Below are 25,576 nucleotides of genomic sequence, written 5' to 3' on the forward strand. Positions count from 1 at the left end.
CCCAGGCTGAGACAAACTACACTCACCATGAATTGGCCATAAAGTCAACATGGATCAGCCTAAATTTTCTGCTGTACAGTCAGTCAGAACCTTTTAAGGTAAAACCATTCCTGAAGTCAGACAGGTCTTTCTGTGAATCCCAAAAGGAATCTAAAAAGACTCAGTTTTACCCAAGGTTACTCTTTTAAAATTAATTGCCTGAACACTGATATCTAAAACTGTGAAATATCTAAACAGACCAACTGATGGACAGAGCAGTCCACTGACCCAGAGCTCTGCACCTTGAACTCTACCTGTGGTATTCCAGTAGCCAGCTCCTCAAATTTCATCCTCCAAATAACTCTGGAGATTATATTTTCCTTTGTTTAGATAAGATTTCTGATGTCTTTTAGTTTTCATGATTCCCTGTGGATGACACGTCCCACTTAACTTACAAAACACACTCTATGTATTTCTGAATTTCTCATCTACGTGGAAGAAATTAATTTCATTTAAGACCAGGCTTTTCTGTTTGCTGCAAACTCTGATATCTCAGAGATATCACACCTGTGATCACATTGCCAAGACATGTTCTTGTTCTCTTTGGTCTGTAATAAACAAAACGTGTTAGGGCTGGTATTTCTGAAGTCTCACTAACTGATCTGATGCCTCCTTTCCTGGCATAAACAAATACTGACTGAATCAGCGTCCATGTCATAAAGTTCTGGTCATAAATAACAGAAACCATAATAACCAGAGAACAACACACGATATACATACAGACCCTATAGAGGAAGCATGATTTTGAAGTAGGTGCACTGCCCAGAAGGAACAGCAGTAAATCCAGCTCATTACTTGATCAGATGGTACAGATTCCTGAATTCTATACTCCTGTGTGGCTCTGTACTAATTTCTGTGCTAACCACAGCAACAAAACTACTCAGCAAGCCAAAATTACCCTCAAAAGGTCGAGTCCAGTAGGCTGTTGGGTTTTTTAGGGAGTGAGGGTTTGGTACAGTGCTTTTAACCCAAAGATTCTGCAGGGGATGATTTTTCAAAGTCTGGAATCTGTTAATGTAATTTCCTTTGTCCTGGATTTTTTCAAGACTTGGGTTAGACAGAAGTCTCTTACAGAGAATACAGATAATATGTGGTCTTTGTCTCAAAACCTGCTTTTCAGTGCTGCAGTGGCAGGCAAACTGTTTGATCCACTGCTGTTTGATCATGTGAGACAGAACTGTCTTTGCAAAACTAAAGAGGTAAAATGCAAAATGCCTCAGGCAGAGATAGAAACAAGGACTACTACTTCTTGAGAAGCAAATGAGTTGTTACAGTGCATAACTACTACCATATTTAACTCCAGGCCAGGAGGAAGAAGAAAAAAATCAAGCAACTATTCTGAAACAAGATTAAAGGAAGAAGCTTCCCATTCCCATCTTTTTATAGACCACCAGGCACACAATCCGTGTAATTAATCATTCTTTAATTAGTCTCTCTCATTTTCTGTAATGGAAAAGCAGTGCCACATTGTTTAAAATTCCTGCCATACTGTTGTGCTGATTCACAGACTCTATTGGTGCAAATTCTCTTTGTTTCCAGACACGGAAAGCAATCAAACCCCTTACTGAAGAAAGGCTGTCACAAAGCCCTACAAAATGACCGATGGCATGTGGTCTTCAGGAGAGCAAATGAGTTCTGACTTGGAGACAGACACAGTCCCCATCCAAACATCAACATTTTAGATGCCAGTTCTCTGAACTCTGTCCCGTCTCTCTGGACAAAATCTTTGGGACAGGAATGACTATGTGCATGTACAGCATGATGGGAACAGTGTACTCTGCTTGCTGGGAATGCTCTAATGAGAAGAACCAGTAATGAAAGCAAGAGACAAAGACTCCCATAATTTCCTAAAGTATCCAAAAAGTCTCATGCTGGAAGCTCTGTTGTGCAACTAACAGCAGTTCTTGCAGAACAGACTTTTATATTTCCCTATCTTATTATCTTTATTTTGTCTGGTGTTAATTACACGCACAAGAGATACCTTAGTGAAGCCTTGGGGAGTGGTGTAATATCACATCTATAACTTTAGAAAAGATTTGGGCCCAAAAATAGGCAGGAGGTTTCAAAGTATCTCTGAACCATCACTACTACCATGGTCACTGGAGACAGTGTGGTGTCTAGCAGGGCCCAGGGAAACACACAGGCTGGAGTTAACCACAGGAATATCAAGCACTGGGGTCCATGTAGAAGGTATCTCCCTTTCTGCTTCAGCTTTCCCCTGCAATCCACTATAGGTAAATTCATAGTGGTATTTTAACCAGGACCAGGAAATATGTCTGGACACTAGAATGTGTGAATTTGTACTGCTGAAATGCTACAAGAACCACTGGCACAGCTTTAGTCTGGAACAGATCAGCCCTCCTCCTAAAAACTCTGGCACAACTAGAAGCTGATGCAGGACAGGGACCATTCCCACGAGGCAGTTGTATACACTCACCTTGTTCTGAAGCTGGAGAGAGTCCCAACAGCATGGATGCTGCCTGGCCAAGAGCCAGAGAATGGGCTCATTAGCACAGGTAAGTCCTACACACACATGCCCACAAGCCCTCTGAGGAAAACAGCCTGCTTGTTACATCACTCACCCAGGAAATGAGACAAGTCAATTTTTCCAGTCTGAAGAAGTTCAAACCTCTGTCTCCTGCTTCTCTAGAAAGTTCCCTAATCACCAGACAAAGGTGCAGCTGGGGCATGGAAAAGCAGGCAGCTTTTGCCCCCTGAGCTGACAATGTCTGTCAAAAATGCAAACAGCCTGGGACAAGATCCTTGAAACGTGGTGAGTCTCAAGTCCAGCAAAAACATTTCTTGCTACACTAGGAGAGGTCAGGACTTCAGGCCACCTCTCTGCATTATTCTGTACAACCTATACATGTTCCTAAGGGTGGGGCAAGGATTAATGTTTCCTGTCTGGCAAAAGCCTTTTTATTCTGTTGGCCAAGTTTATTTTATAGCTGTTCCAGTGTTTGTAAATAGCAACCCTATACATCACATGAAGAATTAAATGAAGAAAGTAAATGCTTGAAAACCATCACAGAAGAATGTATTTGTTTATTGTAACCTAAATCAAAGACCTTTCCCCACAGTTATGTCACAACAAGCGAGAGAAACTGCTCTGGAGTGGTCAGGAGCTTTCTGACTCAGTTACTGCAATCTCCTCTACCACCTGCCCATTGCCCAAACAACCCTCTGCCCAAAGGATCTACATTAAAACCCTCTGGAGTTTCTCAAAGCTCTTTTTCCAACTGTGGTGCTGTTCTCATACCCCCAGAACGAGGCAAAAGTGCTGGAGATGGTGTGCCACATGACTTCTGGCCAGTCTGAAGATGTAACTATTGTTCTCTGAATTCAGCATCTGCTAATGCCTGCTCAAAGATGATCACACAAACTTTTCTGCCTCAGAGGTGGCAACGGCTCCTCGGCAAACCGGAAGCTGACAAACCTCTAGTCATACAATCACAGAATCTTCTGAGTTGGAAGGGACCCACAAGGACCACCAAGTCCAAATCTTCAGTCAACAGCCCACATGGAGATCAAGCCCATGACCTTGCCATTATTAACACTATGCTCTAATCAACAGAGATAACTTCAGGGTTTGTATGGACTGAATGGTTAGAAATGTGCAGTGTTAGGATGTGGTTTCACAAACAGCTTCAGTCTCTAACACTGCAATGCTTCTGAAAAGGTCATCAGTGTAATCCTAAGAAAGAACACATGGTCTGCCATCTCAGGGCAGCAAAACTGGGATCCTGCTGCTGACACGTTTTTAAGCACTGGAAAAAGACAAATGTTGTGCTGACAGCTGCTTCCTTCCATCTCAGCTCCCTATTCATTATCAAAGGTGAAGCTAATTAAATCTCTCCTAAAAAGCTGCTCAGACAACTGCGATAATTACTTCAGGCTAGGAAGTGTGATAATTTATGTAATTCTGTGGGCCCACAGAGCTGCTGCAACATTCACAGGATCAATTCTAGCATTGGTTTTCCAAAAAAACCTGATCCATCACACCAGACAGGCATGATTCAGATTAATGAGGTAGAAGAGCGCATGCCTGCAGGGCTATGATCTCACTGGCATAATGGAGACATGGTGGGAAGGCTCCTATGACTGGAGTGTTGGAATGGAAGGATACAGGCTCTTTAAGAAGGACAGGCAGGGGACACAAGGAGGGACTGTCATCCCCTATGTCAATGACCACCTGGAGTGCATGGAGCTCAGCCTGGGGATGGATGAGGAGCCATCTAGGAATTTATGGGGCAGGAATAAAGCAAGGGCAGGGACGGGTGACATTATAGCGGGAGTCTGCTACAGGCCACCCGGTCAGGAAGACTGAGAGGGTAAGGTCCTCTATAGACAGCATGAGACTCATGTTCACAAACCTTGGTCCTCAAAGAGGACTTCAACCACCCCAATATTTGTTGGAAGGACAACTAGCAGGCCATAAGCAATCTAGGAGGTTCCTGGAACGTGTTGAGGTCAAATTACTTCTCCAAGTGATAGAGAAGCCAACAAGGAGAGGTGCTATGCTGGACTTTATTCTCACCAACAAGGAGGGGCTGGTGGAGAATATGATGCTCAAGGGCAGCCTTGGCTGCAGTGACCATGAAATGGTGAAGCCTCTTAGGGCAGTGAAGAGGGTGCACAGCAAGCTCAGTACTCCGTATTTCAGGAAAGCAGTCTTTGGCCTCTTCAGGGGCCTGCTTAGTAGAGTACCATGGGAAAAAGGTCTGGAGGGAAGAGGGGCCCAAGAAAGCTGGTTAATATTTAAGGATAACCTTCTCCAACCTCAGAGCAACACACTCCAACAAAGATAAATCAGGCAAAACCATCTGGTTGCCTATCCCTCTCTTTCTCAAAGCACATCCTATGAAGGAAGAGTAAGACATGATCCTGTTTTCCCGAAGGCAACGCAATGGGACTTGACCTTGCTGGTTCCTACCACAGCAATTATCTCTTTTCCACAGGTTCTGGAAGGACATGAAGTATAGACAGACACCTTACTGATGTATTATGGCAGACCTAATGGTAGGAAACAGTGCCTGCATCTACTAAGCCAGTGGTTAGGATGAGGTAGCTCAGCAAGATTTCCCATCACCATCACTTAATATCTGTCAGTAGGCCAAGAAATTAGTAACCAGTAAAAGGTCAATGGACAGGAAGAGGGAAGATATTTGTTTGAACGGACATGGGTATTTTTCCATAAAAAGAAACCCTCCATGACATTTACAGAGAAATCGGTTCTTCTCTATGCTTGTTAATGTAAACTAGGTGATTCTATTTAAAACAGTAGTTCTCATTTCATATGAGCAGGTATTCAGAGAGAGCAGAGTCTTCAGTTTGCAATGAGAATATTTATCATATTCTCTTCTCCCTCATGTTGTGACAAGTACAGCCCACGTACATTTTGCAGACTCGTTTGTCTCCCTAACAGTCTCTGCCTCAAGATTTACAGTCACTGCTGAGGATTCACTGCTGTGCTGACAGTGCTGTGGTGCTACTGCTGCTGCAACCACCCAGGTACCATAAAGATCACGAACGATTTGGCTGCTCCTGTGTTCTGCTCTGAACAATATCTTTTTCCCATCTCCCCTTTGGAAGAAGAAGGTTCTGCCTTCCTCTGCCTTGGGCAGCGCTCTCCTAACTCTTCCCATGATTCACAGTGAGTCAGACACTTCTCAGATCTACCACATGCACATGAGCAGACTCTGTAGTACATGTGAATGTTCGCTACATGAGTGAGGAGCTCCCATATCTGCATCATTCAGCTAATCCACTGGTGAACATGTCCAGGTTTCTGACCTGGACAGACCTGCTGGAGCATCATAGCTCAGGATGGTCTTGGATCTTAACAAAATGTGTCCAGGTAAACTTTCTGTGTGGTATAACAGAGTATGTCCAACAGACCCAGACGTTTCTGTTTTCCTCTAGCAGCTCATACAGCTTGAGCCCACTGAAGGAATGGGTTGTCACAGCTACTAATTTGATCTGAAGGCTGGGGAGACATTTCTTCAGTCTCCTTTGGGAAAGGAGAGTACTTGTCAAGACCTTCAGGGCAAAGGTAAGACTTATTCTTAGGCTTCAAAATATGCTCAAATCCCCATGCCGGGGAGATTGCAGGGTTCAGCTCAAGTTGAACATTTCCTTTCGCCACAAAGGGTCACAGCCTGGAAAAGAGACTGTGGCACTGCCCTGCAAGAATATGTAAACACCAGTCCGGTGGTAAGGGAATGTGGGAGATAATTCAAATGCTGCCCCTAAATTTATGAGACCTGACAGTTCTGCTGAGGCTGAACAGAAAAAAAAATGTAATGTGCTCAACCATTTGAGAAAGTTTAGATGTGGGGTTTCAGGTGACTGCAAAGAATTGACATAGAGGCGAGGTGAAGTGTTGGTTAGGTGAAATGAACACTGCCACTCCTCCCGCCCCATTAACAGCAGTTTCTCCTTGAGCCCCAACTGCCCTGCATTAAGTCCACCAGCTCTCTATGATGTGCAGATAACACCATGAACTGGGGTTACTAGGGGAATTTCAGAGGGTGTTAGGCACCTGAACAGATCAACAGATCCTGACCTATCTGCCTATACCTCTTGCACAGCCAGGAGTTGCCTCTGGATTCCCATAGCAACTTTCCCATTGGACCACTGGCATGATTTTCTGCTTCATTATGTGCATTCATTTCCAATTGGATCTTGATGACTTGTCAACTGTTGAAAGCACTGGGACAAATCAAGGATAAATGAAAACTACTGGAATTTAAAAGAAATGTAATCTTTTCCCATGAGTTTCCATAACCATCTGGGTGTGCTGCTGTCACTGATGACCCAAAATGATTTAAAACCATGGTCTATTGGTCTCAGAGCAGACTTCAGAGACCCTTCTCTGCCACAGAGGAAAAGAACATACATAATCCAGAACACATTAACATGACAGAAGGAAAGGCTCTCTCTAGAGGATGAAAATGCAAGGAGTGCATTGGAACAGGCACTTCTAGCTGAATGAACACTCTGGATCAAGTGCTGCGTGCTGAGATTGCTAAAGCAAACATGAAAATATAGCAAGCACATACGTGTCTGCTCCCAGTATACCACTGCACCAAATCAGGTCATGTCCTGCCCCATCAGCTTCTATAAACATCAGGTGGGCTGTCAGAATGTAATGCAAGATGGCACCCAACCCAATTTAACCTTTGTTTAAAGTAAGCCAGGTATTGCTGTTAAGGCAGACAGCACTTCTACATGCATAGAAAGCAATAGCTGCAAAATTACCTGCTTCAGGAGTGGTTGGAAACCACACACAGCTTCTCTCTCCTGGGCTTAGTACCTGCTGTGGAAGTAATACATCCTAACAGGAGCTGGCTGGCACGAATTAGCACTGGAAGCAGGCTGGCCTCATCTTTCAGATGCCAGCCTAAGATCCAGAAGGCATGAATTTGACTCATTACTGCAGCATAGATTCCCTGGTGATGCTGGTCTCTCTGAGTATTCGTTCCCTGCTTGATCTCTTGAGGATTATCAGTGCAGGCAAACTAGTCTTGTGAGAGAGAAGTCAGGGATAAAACACATGTGCTGTTCCAGTGCTACACTATCAAGGGGGAAGTAATACATTATTCCCTCCTATAATTCTGAGCTCCAGTCCTTTCCACTAGATTAAAAATTAAATGCAGGGTGATAAAGATTTTAATGAGAGTCCTTTACTGCTGTGGAGGTATGCATAGGATTCCTCCTGGAAACATGCACAGAGGTCTGTGAACCATCAGCAGAAAACCCTTCCTCCTGTGGCAAGAGCCCCTGATTTCACCTCCCTGAAGCTGAACTGTTCTGTCTCTGGGCTTTGTTCCTCACTTCTCAAAATGGAGGTCAGGTTCCCTGTGGATCATTTGCAGAAAGCAGAAGTGTCATGTTAGAAAACAAGAACTAGACAGCATGCCTGGGGCCTTCAAGTCATTTCCTTCGGAGTCAGAGAATAATACCTTGCACCTTACCTTTCTCAGAGAGTCTTCCTACTTTCCTTTCTAATGTGTTTGATTTCCAAACTCCATGAACACATCTCACATTTCACTTATCAGTACAAGTATTGATTCACAGTTTGCATTTGAAGTATTTAAGCTTTTCTCTCATTCACCCCACAGGACAGATTTAAGATGAGTACCTCAGCAGTTCCTCAGTGTCCTCCTCAGGACCCCTGCTCAGCACATACTTGCTGTTCCCACAGGCATCTGGCAGCAGCAGCGAGTCACCCAGTCTCACCACCCCACCAAGGTCTGGATCTTCAAATAATTTCAGATCTAGAAAGGGGAACCAGAAAATGCTGTAGTTAGATCACGCAATGTAACACGATGCCTGGACTAACACTAGCTAGTAAATGTGGCTACTGGGCTAAAAAACCAGATCATGTAGACAATTATGGTTTTAACAAAGACTTCCAATCCACAAAGTGCAGTGATACTCTGCACTCTCAGGACTTGGTAAATCTGCTTTTTCCTTGCACTCAGCAGTAGGTCACATTACTCTTGCTAGTGTGGCATGAGTGACTGTGGGACAGACAGCTCCTACACAGACCTTAATATCCCAGTTCAAAATGTTTACAGTGAACAGCTATGGTACCTGTATAGGTATTATTCTTTCTGAATGATTTAAAATGATTCTGCTCAGCTGAAGCTTTACCTTAACATTCTCAAGTCATTATTTAGCTTGTATATTCTGTACTGCCCTAATTTAAAAGCTCTATTACACACATTTTTTAGATAAAATAATCTGTGTATTTACAAATATAGAACAGATTTACTCTCTTTCATCTTCTTTCTGGGACCAACTGATGAGAAATCTTCTTCTGGACCAAAGAGTCCTTCATCTGGATCCACTTCCTCTTCAAAAAGGGTTAATTTGGGTTTCTCTTCCTTGGTTGGAGGAGCAGATGCCTTTTTTGCTTTTTTAGTTCTAAAACACAAGAGGAAAAGAAAGTCAGCTCCAATTCTTCATTTAACAAGGAAGATTTATGTTTAGAAAGTCTCCTACGCTGAAAATACATGGCAGGAGGCTAGGAAAGGTCTATAGAAAGGTGCACAGACACCTCTTAGTCACTGGCAGGAATGGGATACTGAGCTGGAGGGACTGTTGTCTGATGTACTGTACATATGCCTATGTTGTGTATTCCTAAGAACTGTCAAGGAGCCCAGTGGGAATGGGAAGAGCAGGGCTAACAATGCTGTACTGTGCAAACTGCCACTCAAACCCATTTATTTTAAGCAGTTATACTCCTCCCACACAGAAAGCTTAAAATAAGAAAGAAGGCCAGTTTGAGCAACACTGTCCTAGATGGACAGAAAGGGATGGCTTGAAAAACAAAGTGCAGGTTGGTCCATTGCATGATTCCTTTGGACAGGATTTAAAAAATCTTTTTGGCTCCATTTCCCCACCAGTTCCTGCTGCTGTTTCTGATTGCTGCATACTTCCTTCATAAAGGTGTTAGACACTCCCCTCATCCCCAGAGGAGATGTACTATGAGACTACACCACCTTTAAGCTGAAGCAAGCAGGAACTGGGAGACTTGGTGGACAGGCTGCTATTTGCAGAATTTACAAATGTAACCCATACTTTCTTGAACCACAGATAGGATTAACTTCCTCTAAATTTAGTCCTCTAAAAATTTGACAGTGAGACAAAGTTAATTTTTAGGCTTCTTCTCTACTCAGTGGACAGAGACACACATCTCCATAGGGTAATGAATCCCACCTATTTTTAACACTGGATATCTGGATACAATACATCTCTGAAGATCTCCTCCTCTCCCCACACTCTGGAGAAAGAAGCTAAAACCTAGTTTGGATTAGAGGCCTCATTTGCACACGGCTTAAACAAGGAGAGTTGAATGCCCTTCTAAGAGCTGAGTGAAAAGTTTGTGCTGCTTACTTCCACACCCAGGACTCATGCTCCACTGGCTGAAAATACAAGGCCACTCTCACAAGAAGGCAACTTGAGCTATGAGCAAACCCCAATCTGTTCCTAAGCCCCCGCCTTCCTTATGCTCAAGGGTGCAAAAAAGAAAATTTAGAGAACAGGACAAAACCTTTGGGTGAAAAGTCCAATTCAAACTAAGCTGAAAGAGAAGCATTCCTCAGGACAGCATGTCCTTCCTAAGTAATTGTCACATTTCAGAGACCCTCAGAACCTTACTCTCAGCAGTCCTGGCCTTGCAATTTCTCAGGTAGACCCTTTGAGGCCTCTTACAATAGAATATCTGATCTTCTCCTTTGCATAGAGCAGGTCAGGTTTCAGCCTAGAGGAAATCCAGTTATCAGCACTTATCATGCCACAGTCATCAAAAACTAAGAACAAGGTCAAAAGATTACACATATATTCCAATTACATTAAAGAATCTTGTAAAATCCTCTTCCGATTACAGCTGCACACAAAAGAGTGGAGTCCAGTTACTTTCAGTTATTTTCAAAAGTTTATTATCAACAAGAACTCATGGATGACACTACCTTGCTACCACCACTTTGACTCAACAATGGCAAATGCAGCACTTTGGAGGTCCAAGAACAGGCCCTATGGAGAACTTAAGCATGGCTTTATTTGGAAATATACCCTATTTGATATAGTAAAGGTATCTGCAGTTGTCAGCATACTATTTATGACATAAATCTTCATTTTAAAGCAGAAGAAACTTCCATTTTTATTTTTTATTTTGCATTCATATTCATTATGATATGCCTTGAGTGACTTCTGAATTTGAGCTACTTTTGAAAGCTCAGCTCCGAGGAACTGCTTCAGACTGAAGCATTTGTAAAAGACCCTTCTTCCAAAACCTGTCAAAATCTAAAGGTATAATATGTACAAATCAGACAGCTTTCACCCAGGATTTCTACACAAACTCAAATTCTTTGCTTTATTAACTGTGGTAAGGAATCTATCACTCAAATGAATCTTAGTATTAAAGTAAAAGGTAAAAAATGAGAACCATTATATTTAACCACAAAATCAGAAGAACAATAAGACAGTCTTTCAGAGCTGACAAACTGACTAAAAATAGAATTATTAGACACAAATAAATCCAACCTACTGGGGAAGAAGCAACCTTTATTTGCATAATTCAAGCCTCATAAAGTAGCTTTTGAGAGGTGAATGACAAAATAAATGTGGATTTGCCAACCTACAGAATGCCAAAAGTCTTTGACAAGATCCCTTGTCCATTCAGAGGGTTACAACAGCTCCCTTGATGCATAAGAACCTGTTATGCCACAGATACTTATATCCACGAGCCAGTACATTTCCAAGCAACTCCACCCCAGTGAAGTTAAGGAGTTTACTAGCAGTCAGCTGAACTATTTGCAGTAAAGTTTACCAGTGTGGTGGGAAATATCAAAGAAAGGGAGGAGAACCATAAAGACTGTCAGAAAGAACAGCATGTAAAACAAAAATAATTGAACTGAAAGGTCCTAGTAACAACCCTCTGTTTAGTCCAACCACCAAACCAGCCCACTGACATGGGCTCACTTTCTGTTTTGCCAGGAGACTCCACTGGCAGTAACGGCACAGGGCCAAAACCCCAGGGCTTGACCTGCTACTGGTAGGAACATAAAGAAGTTGTTTTTCTGCCTTCAAGTTGTTTCCCCTCACTACCCTCCTAAGGAAGTCACAGCTGGACTGCCAAGTAATTCCAGCATATCCATACAGGGACTCTGTTGAGGTCAGGCTCTAACTGGGAAACAGGATTCCCACGGTTCTGTATTTAGCTGTGCCAGTCCAGACTGTGCACTGCTGAGCAGAGGTCAGTGGATGAGAACGGGTGTGTTAAGAAGTTTCAGAGCCTGTCTGAGTTCTGGTTTCAGAATCAGCTGCAGCTGGCTTGAGTGTGCATCTGCCTGCCCTCTCATTCCCCCCTCTACATATTCCTGCTACCTCCCCATAAGCAGGGACTTAGCTGGAGCTGAGCTGATTGTGAAGCCACAATCAGCTGGTGGCCCTTCAGAGGAGAACCTGCAAGGACATTTAATTTGATGATCATGATGTGCCAGGGTGCAGTAAACTTGTGCAGGAATGCAGAGGCTTTTGGGATGACAGAAACAAAGTAACATTTGGTTTTCCAAAGTATTACTGTACTCAAGCCCTGCACTTCATTAGAACTTTCTTCATACATCACGCTCACAACCCTGGGATCTGACATTTTGAAACTACCAGCATGCAGCTGGTGGAAGATGACCCGTGTCATTGCTATTTCTTTGTTGCTGAAACAAGCGAACCTTCGGAACATCACTCTAGTGAATTATTAAAAATATCAACAAACACCAAAACCAGCTCTTAAGAAGATGTATCCTTTATTCAGTGAAACTACTTACCCAGTTGAGCTGATTGACTTCCATACAGAAAGAACTCTGAGAATCACAGGACTAACACTGCTGTCTCCTGCTCTGACTCCTCCACTGGCTTCCCACCTGACATGGACCAAAACTGGATGGTCAAAAATTAGAGTATATGAATCCAACTAGTCAGTCTGCTGGCACACTTGAAAGTCCAGCTGAGACTCCTGGCTCCCAAATGATTCTCAAATCACCCAAGAAAATGCCAACAAAACCCTGCATGCAAAGACACTTTCAAACTTAACCTGTTTTGTGAGCACAATTCTCTTGTGATTGTTTACGAAACACAATGTAGGTCACTGATTTGGCAGCCTCCAGGTCTCACTGGCACTGTAATCATGCAAATACGCTTTCTGGTCAGCTGCAGAAAACAGCAACAAAGATGACTAAGACACTCTAAAGTCAGAAGATTTCCAGAACTGTATGTGTGATGACTATATTATGAAACATGGGATCTCCAGATCTAACACGTGGTGACACGTGGCTTAAATCACAGAGTATTGTGCTCTCTACAGAGGAGTCCCTAACCCATGATCACTGCTGGGTTAAAACAGTGAGTGTTGTTATCAGAGTATGTGTAATCTCAGCACACTGACAAAAATTTACAGAATTTATTGTTCTGAAAATGTGACCATCTCTTTTTTGTAGAAATAAAATTATGCTCCAGGAAAGAAATGTTACAGTAATATATATATATATATAAAAAAGACTTATTCAGAACATACATACTCCTATTTTAAGTATCCATGGGATTTTACATGGGAAGAGATCTCTAATATAAATGGACACCCCAACTTCTACAAATCTACAGAACAAAAGAACAAAAGAACTACAGCTAAAATAGCAGCAATACTAGCACATCTTATTGAAAATCATTTCTGAAAAACAAAGAACCCATACACTAGTTCCTGCAGAAAACAAAATGTCATCTGCTGCTTTCTTTTCATTCAACAGTGCTCATTTTCCAAAGCTGCTTGATAATAACAGACAGGACAAAAGGGGTCATTCTCATCCACTTTGGGCAAGGGATGCCCAATAGAAATTGTAAGCCCGTCAGCTCAGCACAGCCTGACTGCTAAGCATTAAGCAACCATGACAAGTGTTGGCCACAGGGATACTTTACCTCACACAGTAATCCTTTTCTTGTGGACATCACAGTAACATACAGTATTTTAAATGCCTCTGGCATATTCCAATTTAAGATAATGCAAAATAGATGGGATAAATTTCCTATTAGAAATCATCTGGAAGAAAAGCATTCAATTGCAGGCAAAGTTTCTCTGCTGCAGCTCCAAGATTAGGTCAGTCTTGGACTACTGTTCCAGCAGAGGAACAGATGGAAAGAAAGCCTGAAGGAACAGATTTTCAAGAGTTCAGGTCCCATCTAGGGACCTGCTTTTGTGGAGAGATTTTTCTGAAGGGCTCAGCACTGAAGAGTACCTCTTCTTCCTAAATGAAGCCAAGCTGGTTTTGTAATCTGTCCTTAAGCTTTCTGATTACATTAATTTTCAATTTAATTTGAAAACAGATGAGAAGACCACAGATGGACTTTTGTTTAGTACACAGCTCATTAGCAATAATCATAATACAGAAACATTTCCTAAAATGTTTTCAACTAAATAACTAATAAAGCACACAGGCACTCGTATGGCTGGCAAGGGAACTAGGGTTACAGAGTAGATTGCATAGAAAGAAAATTAACATAAAGGAAATTTATAATTTTCCTCTGATTTTCTAGACTAAACCAGAACATGAGACTTGCTGAAATAAGGACAACAAAAGACAAATTTCAAAATACAATCATGTCTGAATGAAACCACAGTGGTCCAGAACAAGACAGGCATAATAAAGTTGCCAATAATGATGTGAAAGAGCCAAAAATGCTCACTAGAATTTGGGGTTTCATCTGCAAAGCAGCAGAATGGTACTTTCAGGGTTTCTGCAACAGTGAATTTTTTCTTATCCTAATGCTCATGGTAATGATGCACATTTTCAAATATGCAATACCAGATAACACATACTAAGGTGTTTTGGAAAAAATTGGCCAGGTATCTTGGACCATCCTGGATATAACAACTCAACACATTTGAGAACTCCAGGAAGGTTACAGAGGAATAAAAATGAAGCCATTTCAGAAATCAGAAAAGTTAGAAAAATACAACATAAAGAAGCACAGGCTAGTGAGCATTGCCTTGATGCTTGGTAAGATTATAGAAAGTCAGATAATCAGATGTAATCAGCAAGTAATTAAAAGAGCATTCATTATTAAAATCTAGCTAGAATCATGCTGCTATTTTCTTTTCATGAGTCTACAGTAATGGCATCTTACCCAAGGACTGACACAGCAATCATGAAGTTCCCACTGTTTTCTTCCAAAGCAGAAGCAGGATGATGGAAGCTCCTATCCTCCAGGTGCTGCAAGCAGGGATCTCACTGCAGCATTGCATGGATCTGCTTCTCTACAGAGAGATCTTGAGCTATCTCTGCATTAACTTGGACACACACACGCCTCAAGGAAGAAGGGATGAAACCAGAACACTGTTTTTGGTTTTCGTCATGTATTTGGTAGGACAAGGAAGAGAAAATATTGTCTTTCTGTTCAGTCTATGAAGTAGTAAAAGAGCTACAATTCTGCCCAATTCCACTCTATTTCTCCTTTTCACGCCTCCTCAATAATTTTCCCAAATTTCTGGCCAGCATCAGATATCTTCTTGCTCCGCCTCCAGTGCTGCCTTATCCTCTAGACTGCTAATTGGGCCTCCTTGTCATCTTCAGTGCTCTTCTTCACATTATGCACCTCTTACCTTCTAGACCTCTGTTCTGGACTCTTTCTGTTTTAACCCTAAAGATTATTATCATGATCAAACTATGCTTTTGAAGAAGACCACAGGCAGTAACTGAAGAAGAAACAGGAAGCTTCAAAGGGAAAGTGGGAAAATGCAGATGGGAGGGTAAGTTAAAAAAAAAAAAGTATAAAATCAGCAGAGGTAACAGTAGGTAAGTTAGCAAAGCAAGAGAAAGGGAAGAGGTTGAAACTGATAAAAAAAAATAACCAGCTATAACTGCCAACCACTGAAAATAAACAACATTTACTAATCATTTTTTTTTTTTTTAAAAAGACAAAATTCATGTCAAATCTTAAATAAATGCAAAATCTTTCTGGAGAAAGGAAGCTTTATCGCAAAAAAATTATGCTGAACAGTTTGAACCTAAAAAATTCTGCAAGAAATTATTCCTTAATTTATTTCCTTTAATGTCATTATTCAAACTAATGGAGTTACTTTCAAGAATAGGCCCTAGCTTTATGTTCTAACCCTATAAAAATTACAGTCTAAGAAAGAAAATCCATTCTCTTACACTAATTACTGATTGTTACAGGTCTGTAGCTCCAAAACCAACAACTTCTATAGCAAGTACTCTGTTTCATGCCTGTAAAGTGATGCCTACATGCGGTATAACTCAGCAATAAAATGTGCCACATGACAAGAATTTAAATGTAATGAAATCAACCTGCCAACATTGTGCCTTTATGAGACATTCTTCACAAAACATCCTGAGCAGCTTCACAACCCGAGTCAACCATGCTGAAACAAAGAGGGTGTGAAAAAACTTGCTAGTGAGCATGTTAACTGTCACATGCACAACAGATTCAGGACCAAACTCTAAAAAAGAAGGCCTCACAAAGAAGGAACTGAAGGTACTGAAAGTATCCACTGTTGTGGTTAAGAATTCCTACAACTAACCGAGTAAAAGCAAAAAAGAGCAACCATTTTGGAGAAGCGATTGGCTTCTTCAACACTGAACCACACACACGCGTGAACGTACCACCTTCTTGTTGCTGAACATGAGAATACCTGATGCCTCATTTTCAGAAGTGTTGGGTGTACCTCTGAGTCACAGAACTCTAGTGTCACAAAATGGCTTGGGTTGGAAGAAGCCTTAAAGATCACCTAGTCCAACCCCTCTGCTGTGGGCAGGGACACTTTTCACCAGACTAGGTCGCTCAGAGCCCCATCCAACCTGTCTTAGAACACTTCAAGGGATGGGGCAGCCACAACTTCTCTGGGCAACCTGTGCCAGTGTCTCACCGCCCTTATTGTACTTACATCTCATCTAAATCCACCCTCTTTCAGCCTAAAACTGAAAGTTTTAAAGTTGTCCTCTCACTACAGGCCTCAGTAAAGTCAAGTCAGCATGACCTGCAAGTGTTTGGTGCCTCCTCCCAAGGACAGGCAGCCTGACTGTTCCACATCTACTTCATACAGTTTTAACTTTGTGTTACCTAATCTTCAGCTCTTCACAACACAATGCCATCACAGCCAGCGGCATCTCCTGCCACCTATGTTTGACAGCCTCTTGGCCTCGCATTGTGCTCTTCAGGAGACCATTTCCCCTGCAGTGCTGCCTCACCTGAATTCCCTCCTCACTGCATCCTAAAGTAGAATGGGTAAAGGAGCTCAGACTGCAGGCACAACTCTAATTTTCGTCTGTCTGTGAACAGAAAAGCCTCAAAGAGATAAAAGAACAAGAAAGGATGCTTGCATCAAAATAGTCAGGCCTTTCTAATCCCAGATACTCTGTATAAAACTCAGTCTGAAGGGTGCCTTTCCTTTTTTTTGCCTGGTACCTGTACAGACTGACCCTCAACCTACAGAAAACCCCTAGCAACCTGCACATGATGTTCCAGTCTAAAATTCTGCCTGACATACCTGTCACACCACATCTAGAGAGTTTATGAAAAACCTGAGAGGGGCTGGTTACCAGGGCAGTGAGCAGAATCCAGCAGTAGCCAAGCAGGATTTGGGAGTAGGGGCAGATTGCTTCCAAAGCACAGGGTCTTGACTGCCTGAGGAGGGACCATAGGGTTGAGCCTGGCTCCCTCACTCACATCATGCTGTTCACAGAGGTCACTTTTTCCTCTTGACTACGTCATGGGTAAAACAAACCTATCACCACAACTCAGAGACGGCTCTACAGGAACTACAATAGAGAAGGACACAGTGAGACATTGTCAGTGCTAAATGACAATGCTGTTGCAGACATAGCGCCCTGCTCCCGCTGCTGCCTCTCCTGATGATCATGAGATCAAATCCCTTTCCACAAAAAGAGAACACAGCTTTCCTGCCTAGAGGTTTCATGTGCTGATTTTGTTTTTTAAACAGAGGTAAGATAAAAATTGCTCTGGGTGAAATATTCCCCAGGTCATGGATATACCTACTGCATGAAGCAACTCCACTTGTGATGTTGCAGACACTGCTGGAGGTCAGACTGTAGGAACAGCCACACCAGGGAGCACCACAGCCAACAAACTCTCCCTCCTAAGCAAGACACCGAGGTTCTGCAGTGGCAGCTTTTCTGACATAATTCTGCATTTTTTAAATTGGACTCCTATTTATGTTTTTATCACTAACTGGCCTGAATTCACAGCTCAGAAGCTTCTGCAACATAAGTAATTTCAGGGGCTGAGCACTGAGCTCAGCGTGTTCCAACAGCTGGCTGTCAGGACGAAGGGAAGGTCCTGCTGGGGAAGCACCAGGAGCCCTTTGTGGAGCACAGTGGGGCCAAGCACTGAATTACAGAAACCTGCTAAATGCAAGCAAACCACAACACATGTTTAAAAGAAGAAGAAATAAGTAGTGTGCACAAGTGCACAAGTATTCTGCCTTGTGCATGAGGTCCAGTGCAATGCAGGTGTTATTTGGCAGACATGATAATACTGTAAAATCATAACCAAAATCATTCCCCTCCTATTGGCAAAAAACCCCTCAGAGCTCAGCCCAGTCAGAGTGACACTTGCTATTCTCACAGCATTCTAAAGAGATGGTAGATGGATGATCTCAGCAAGGCCTCCAACTAGCATCTCATATCCCCAGAGAATTATGACTAGACACAAGTGACACAAGCCTGTAGATCCACACATCTGATTCACTGCAGACCCTCCTCCTCACTCCTGCTCAGCCACCTGATGATCTACTGCCCACTGGCCCCCTGGGGCTGGCTCCATTAAAAATACTGACAATTCCTGTGCTGCAAGGGATGCTGTAGGGAAAATGGATCAGGGAACATAGCCTGTGGTAGAAATGCTGGTATACATCTCAGGCTTTCACATACCAGATGACATGAGAAGTCAGGCTTGCATGGCAGCAAAAAGCACCAAGTGTGTAGTGCTCTTTGAGCTCCTTCCAGGTTTAGCTGCTGTTGACTCACAGTGTGAGCCTCAGCCAGTAATTTGATCCTTTTGGTCAGTTTGCTGACTCAAAAATCCTAAATGCACTCAAAGAACATTAAAGTTATACCATTTTACAACAGTGAAGAGTCTTGTGCCATCTAGTAAGATGGAGGCATGTGAGAAATTACCTGAGGTTTGGTAAGGGGGATCTTTGGTTGAATACACAGAAGGGGGAGCAGAAATCTGACACTGATCTGTGTCAGGAGAGGGACTCATGGAAAAGTGCTGAAACGATGCTGATGACAGCAGGGGAGTAACAATTACAAATAACTGCACGATGTTTTAAGCTTTTACTCCCTGGTGTTACAGTGGGTATGGCAGCGTTAGAGGAAGAATGAGGAGTTCAGACAGAAAACAGACCCAGGGCACTTCAGGATTTAGATCCATAAGGTAGAATGCTACAGCAACCTTTCACATGCCACATAGCTAGGACAGAGAACCAACGCTACAGGGTCAATGTGGTCATAATGTCCCCTGTGCTGCTGAGGGGAAGGAGGCAGAGAAAATGGGGAATGAAGTTGAGCCCAGGAAGAAGAGAATGGTGGGGGGAAGGTGTTTTATAATTCAATTTTATTTCTTATTATCCTACTCTAATTTGATTGGTAATAAATTCAATTCATTTCCCCAAGTGGAGTCTGTTTTGCCCATGACAGTCACTGGTGAGTGATCTCTCCCTGCCCTTATCTTGACCCATGAGTCTTTCATAATTTCTCTTCCCTGCCTAGCTGAGGAGGGCAGTGATAGAGCAGCTTTGGTGGGCAGCTTGTGTCCAGCCAGGGTTAATCCGCTACACCTGCCTGTGGTCTCTCCGAGGAAGGGAAGGGTTTTGAGGCTGCTCACCTTCCCACGACTGGCAGAATTCCACAGCAGAGGTGCCATGAGCACAGGAGGCAGCACACCCCCCCCCTGCTGAACAAGAGGGCTGGGGCAGGACTGTATCCATACTATAAAACACTTGGCCTTGGTCTTCCCTTCCTCTGTGTGATGTTCTGGAATTATTACTTATTCTGTATCCGATTTTCAGTTCAAGTGCTTGAAATGACATGAGGGTTGTGCTAGAGCTCTGCAAAGTCACAGCCTGAAACAGTGCTTATGACATGCTTTGGGCATGGAACAAAGGCACATGGGAGTGTTTGAAGAAGCAAAGGTTGGTGAGATACTGCCAGAGGACTGTATATGGAGGCAAGTTTGATGCAGCCTTCTCTGTGTCACCTTCTGGAAGTGGTCCTTGAGAGAGGCCCCTCCAAGGAAGAAGCGATAAGCAAAGAGCTGAAAGGAGACTGTCCTTTGCCATGTTGTCCATTTGGCTGCAGGGTTTAAGGACACCTTGGCATCCTTCAGTATCCATCAGTAGCACAGAACAGCACCATGACTGCATCCCTCCTGTGAGCAATGGTGCTGTGCTGCCAACAGCTGGAAAATGCCTGGCAGACCAAGGATGTTCCTCCATGAGAATAAGGGATACAACAGGCTGGGTAACATCTCCCATCACCTCCCAAGGGCAACTAAAACAATGCTTATTGCCAACAAACCGCTATGTTTTGCCAACAGACCCCAAACACCTCACAATCCTTCAGAATTCATTCTCTCTGCACCTCTGCATGTCAGGGCATGCCAGTACTGTTCTTTTACAGATCAGGAATAAAATGAGGTCCTGAAAACCAGAAGTGAGCTATCTGCAGCCTAAGCAGGATGTCTTTGAAATGAAGAATTGAAAATTAATTCTTCTGAGGCCTTGGCCAGCAGTTCTGGACCACATGCTTCTCCTTCCCATTTCAGCATCCCACATTGTGTGGCACTGCCCTTGTCTCTTGGCAGCACCATTGAACAAATAAAACCGAATAAACAAAAAATGAGGTCAGGGTTTGCATTAGCAGCCCCTGAGGGAGGAAGAGAGGGTTAGCCCTCAGGAGCTTCCTGAAAATGCATTTGCCTTTTTTCATATTACAGGACAGTAGGGGCCATGGCTCTGTCATTCACAGCCAGGAAAAGTAAGATGGATGACTTGGGAACAAGCTTCCAGGACAAGAGTGTTATACACAACAACAGCCTATGCTGGCAGATAACACATCACATAGATGAAAAATGAGATGTCTGTTGCAAATGGGTCTAGATAATGTTATAAGTTGGTTTTGAGAGCATGACACTATGTTTTGTGTTTAATGAAGCCTTGAAGTACGCCTCAGATACTATCACAGACAAAAAGCAATAAAGGAAGAAGAAAACTTGGAAGTGTTCCATCCAAGCCACTCCAAGCCATCTGTGCCTTGTGCCAATAAGCAGCAGTTATTACAGAAAATCGTGGTTCAGAGAGCAGACCTCAGAAAACAGCCTATACTAGCAAAAACCCAAGTCAAGACCTTTTCCAAGCCATCACAGCTCACACCCTCATGGCTGAACTCTGTTACAGTTCAAAAGAGGCAGGCTGCACCCATCCAGTCCTGGGTGAGCTCCTGAGCTGTGCCATCATCCAAAAGAGTGCCAGCTGAGAGGAACCACAGCAGCCAGCTCCACTCTTGCTGCAAAATGCCCTTGGTGGTTTATGATCACAGAGCATCCTCAAGTGCCAGGCATACACTCATCACTGCCTGCACCAAGAAAAGCCTCATTACAGGATCCCAATGGTTCCAATTCTGACCCCTAAACATGCACTTTCTTCAGGCTGCCCTGTTGGCAATGAAAAGCCAACAGGTATACCAGCAAATAAATTTAGTCAGAGCTTGTGCTGAGATAATGGCACACAGTAACTGCCCTGTGAGTTTCTATCATGCTTTCTGGGATTAACTTGGCCCAGGCTAATCACTGCTTTCCCAAATGATGCCTGGACATAGTTTAGGGATCATTACAAGCTTAGGGCCTTTCCTGTTTTGGACATGGCCAACTTGCTCTGAGGAGCAGAAGGATTTAGCTATTGGACAGAAGTTACTTTATTCCAGTTGGCAAAAGCAACACTACAGTTCCTGTTTGCTTTTATTTACTAGTTTAGCCACAGTCAAATCACCTATCACAGCTGTGTATTTTACTGTGATGACAGTCTTAGCCCCCTTATGATCTGGACATAACTGGGCATCTCAGGCAACATGGAAAGAAAGGTTTCAAGCCTTTCCAAAATTTATAGAAGGTACTGAAAAGCACTTCTTTCAGTTCAATGACAATGGTCATTAACGGCTATCCGAATGCCACATTTTTGTGCAAAGAAATGAAGAATTTCTTTTCCCTAGGCAGATCTACAAAATCAGTTTTATTCCTTTTACCAAAGGGATAATGGAGAGATCCAACCTTTTAGTATTGTGATATGACCCAAGAAATTCGAGTGCAAAATGAAGAGCTGCTGAGTCCCAGATGTGTGTCTGTCCTTAGGGACATTCCTCCTTTAACTGGCACTTCAGATGACTCCAGACCTGGCCAACTGCTGCAAGGGCAATAGGAAGAAATGTGATCCCCAGGTGTGTCAATTAGTACCAGTCTATAGTTACAATGGCTAATTCATGCATTTTTGGCAAAGTTTTACAGATTGCTTCCAAAAATGGTTTTCCAAAAGCTGATTCTTTGATCCTTTGAAACAAAGACAGAAGTGTCTGCAGCAGACCCAAGGGGAAAAGGGAACAATGATTTTATTAAGTCTGCTGAATTAGGAACCTGACAGCATCAGATGAAAGGAAAAGCAAGTCTCCCATCTCGATTTAAACTGAGCACACATTCACCCTACAGACAGCTTCTTCTATGGCAAACAATTCTGTTATACTTGGTGAACAGAAAAGCAATAGGGCAGCTCTGAATCCATCCCTCATTAGCAGTCTGCCTCATCTAGGAGCAGTTCCCTGCATCTGTTGATTAAAGATTCCCCCTCGGTGCCTCAGTGAAAGGAGAAGGCTCATCGATGAGGTAATGCTTTTCTATTCTAATTAAGGATTTGAGTCATCCTATTATTGTAAAGTCCATGAAACAAAACATGTTTAAATCTGCCCAATTACATCACATACAATCCTCTTCCAAAGCAGAGGTAAAAAAAAGACACACTTCTGATTCTGTGTAGTCATAAATTTATCCTATGGCCCTTCTAAAGGATCTCCTGCCTCCTACGAACCCGTCTCAGTTAAATAAGGACTTGCTGAATATGCCTGGAGAATGGCTCCTGCGTGCCTTCAGTGCTGCTTAGTTCTGCTACAAATGCCTGCACATCGCTGTCAAACAGGATGGGGAAACCAAAAGCCGAGAGTTCACTCAGAGGACTATGGGAATTATTTGAAAGCTGGTGCCAGCTAGTGGCAATGGTATTGCATTCCAGTTCCCTGATATTACTTTGCTCTACAGTTCTTCTGTATACATAAAAGTGTGTGGTAAGTTTTATTGCTTTAGTACATTGTAAACAATGAACCAGGTCTGTTAAAAATCCTGTGAAATCTTCCTTAAAAGTAGACTATCTACTTTAGCAATCTAGTCAAATTCCAGACTGGGTACTTATGTTGATGCAATTCCCTCTACGTTCCCAGCTGAAGTAAGTGTTCTTCACTTACAGTCTGATGTTGCAATGAAGTGTTGCACTAAGCTATTAGGTCCTTGCTGCATTTTACCCCAGGTGTAGTTACATTTGTGTTCTGCTTGAAAACACCACCCGATGGTACACACAGCTGTAACACTACACAGATTGGAGAGCTATTTTCAGCCCTTTGGGTTTAGGATGATGGCATAAACACAAATTAACTATTTATAAAACCCATTAAAGTATATTCTGTGTTCTAATCAGAAAGAAAATGAAGCACATTAAAATAATTACTTAAACTCCTTCCCAAAGGATCCTTGTGTTCCAGCTGTGTATGTACTGGAATCACTCAAGCCAGTCATGACAGAAACTTACCACTGAAGTATAAGCCAGGCAATTGCTTAAAAACCTGGGGAAATAATGACTGCATAATCTCATGGGACCAAAAATCCAACGCTAGACAGGAAAATATGAAAGTAGATAAGGACAATGCTGGCACAGGGAAGGACTCTCACAAGTTTTCCTTAGGTCAGGGAAATACTATTTCCAGAATACAAGAAAACACAGAGCAGACAACTTCAGATCTCTAAGTTATGTATCCACTCCTCTCCAAACCTCTCCCACAGTGTGAGTTGCCTAGCTCTGATCCCAAGGTACAGTTCTTTGATAGCCAGAAGCAGACATAACAGCAATCACCTGTCCAACATGCTCTCTTGAAGGAGTGGTTATGGATATAACACATGGCAACTACAAGCCCAGGAGTACCAGAACACCTCAGTTTTCCTGACTGCACTTCCATTCAGTTGGCTCTCCCAAAGAACAGCAATGAGAGAAGAGGACCAAGTCCTTCACACATCCAACTTGATTACATGTCTGGAAAGTGCAGCTAGGAAAGGTTCTCAATTCCACCCCTTGCAGTTACACAGGCCTTGGTAGAGTTCTTCCTAGAGAACAGGTTTATTCTAGTCAGAAGACAACACAGTATGAATATGGATTATTCTGTGAGATCCAGCAGCTAAACATGCTTTCATTTTCCAATGTTTTCTTTCAATCACCCTCAACCTTTCATCTGTGAGGTGACAGCAAGATTTCCATTAAACAAACACACTGGAAGCTGTGCTTCCAGGAGATGGGATCGGCAGCATAAGGGAAAGGAAAGCCCACTGCATGGGAAAACACCACTCACAAAGCACCTATAAACATAAAAAAGTTCAGGAGATAAACTGGAGGGACTGCAAGGAGAGCATCTCTGCCATCCCGCTTTACTCTCTAGCCACTCAGTTAAAACACCTTCAAGAAGAGGCTACAAGGTTGCCCCTGAAAAGGGTTGAGAGCAGGCAATTTATGAAAAATAAGTGAGGCTTATCCTTTAACTGGGAGAGTAATAAAGACTTCTTTGCTGTCTTTTCTTCTTTCTCCTCACTTTGACAGGGAAGAACACCATACCAGACTATGTCCTTGGTTTTCAGAAGAATTTCAAATGGCAGTAGAGGACCAGCGGGGTTGTTTACTGGGATTTTGTGAGTTGCCAATCTGACGGCAGCTGCATTGGAATTGCGACAAATACTTGTGTCACTTGGCAAAGTGATGGTTGAGCATGCCTTGCAACCTAAGCTTGTGACCCAACAACCAACAGAAAATAAAGATCTGCCTGTTCAAATCTCTGAAGGCTTCACAGCTGTGAGCGCGCATACACACACTGCTAGGAAAACAAAGCTCTGTATTCTCTCGTTCATTGTTTAAATGATCTGAATTAAAGAAAAATAACCTGTATCTTTTCTCTTCTCTGATGTTTTGACACCTTCACACTCTCTTGCCTGATCTAGACAAACAGACCAGCGTTTCTAGTGCTGTGTATGAATCCTACTGGATTCAGAGGGGAAGTCACACGCATACCTGGCTAGACCAAAAGGCAGCTGTGAATTTGTGAGTGGCTGAGGAGTAGGAGGATGCCTGAGGAGTGGCAGAACTACAACCCTGCCAACCAAGGACCAGAAGGCACAACAGCTGAACACACATTTTTACAAGTTTCCTCCAGACAATCTGTCCAGCAGACAGCAGCTGTGCCATGACACCACTCCAGCCTGCAGAAATTCTCTGCCTTGGAGGTGAAAATCCACCAGCAAGTACATTGCCCTCACCTATTACAGCTTTGGGCACTACATCAACAAAACTCCTTGGAAAGACGCTAAACACAGGACTCCCCTTAAGCTGATTTCTGCCTCTTCATCAGCCACTCTCAGCAGCCCAAGGCTTCTGGCAGAGGAAGCAAGATCAAATGTTGCCATTCATTTCTTCCCCAAAGACAAAAGGCTGAGGCCATCTTGGCTCTTTTGCCACGAGAGAGAAGAAAAGGCAAGGGAAGGGAGTACTGGGATGAACGGTCAAACTATAGCCTGGCTGCCATTAAGGGGCTGGGAAACACGACAGTGTAGGATACAACCAGGAACAACTGCTGGCTTGTGTGCCAAC

The 25,576-nt window shown here is 43.0% G+C and overlaps 1 protein-coding gene across 2 annotated transcripts in view; it reads right to left on the reverse strand.

The window, feature by feature from the left end:
- The window catches only part of HS1BP3 (HCLS1 binding protein 3), a 51,240-nt gene that overhangs the window by 3,360 nt on the left and 22,304 nt on the right, over nt 1-25,576 (reverse strand). For both annotated transcript variants that reach the window (XM_032684116.1, XM_032684117.1), the window contains exons 5-6: nt 8,819-8,970; nt 8,183-8,318 (exon numbers count right to left, since the gene is read on the reverse strand). In XM_032684116.1, the coding sequence (XP_032540007.1) occupies nt 8,183-8,318; nt 8,819-8,970 (288 nt within the window). The remainder of the gene's footprint in view (nt 1-8,182; nt 8,319-8,818; nt 8,971-25,576) is intronic.

This window comes from Chiroxiphia lanceolata, chromosome 3 (assembly GCF_009829145.1).
Source record: "Chiroxiphia lanceolata isolate bChiLan1 chromosome 3, bChiLan1.pri, whole genome shotgun sequence".
NCBI lineage: Eukaryota > Metazoa > Chordata > Aves > Passeriformes > Pipridae > Chiroxiphia > Chiroxiphia lanceolata.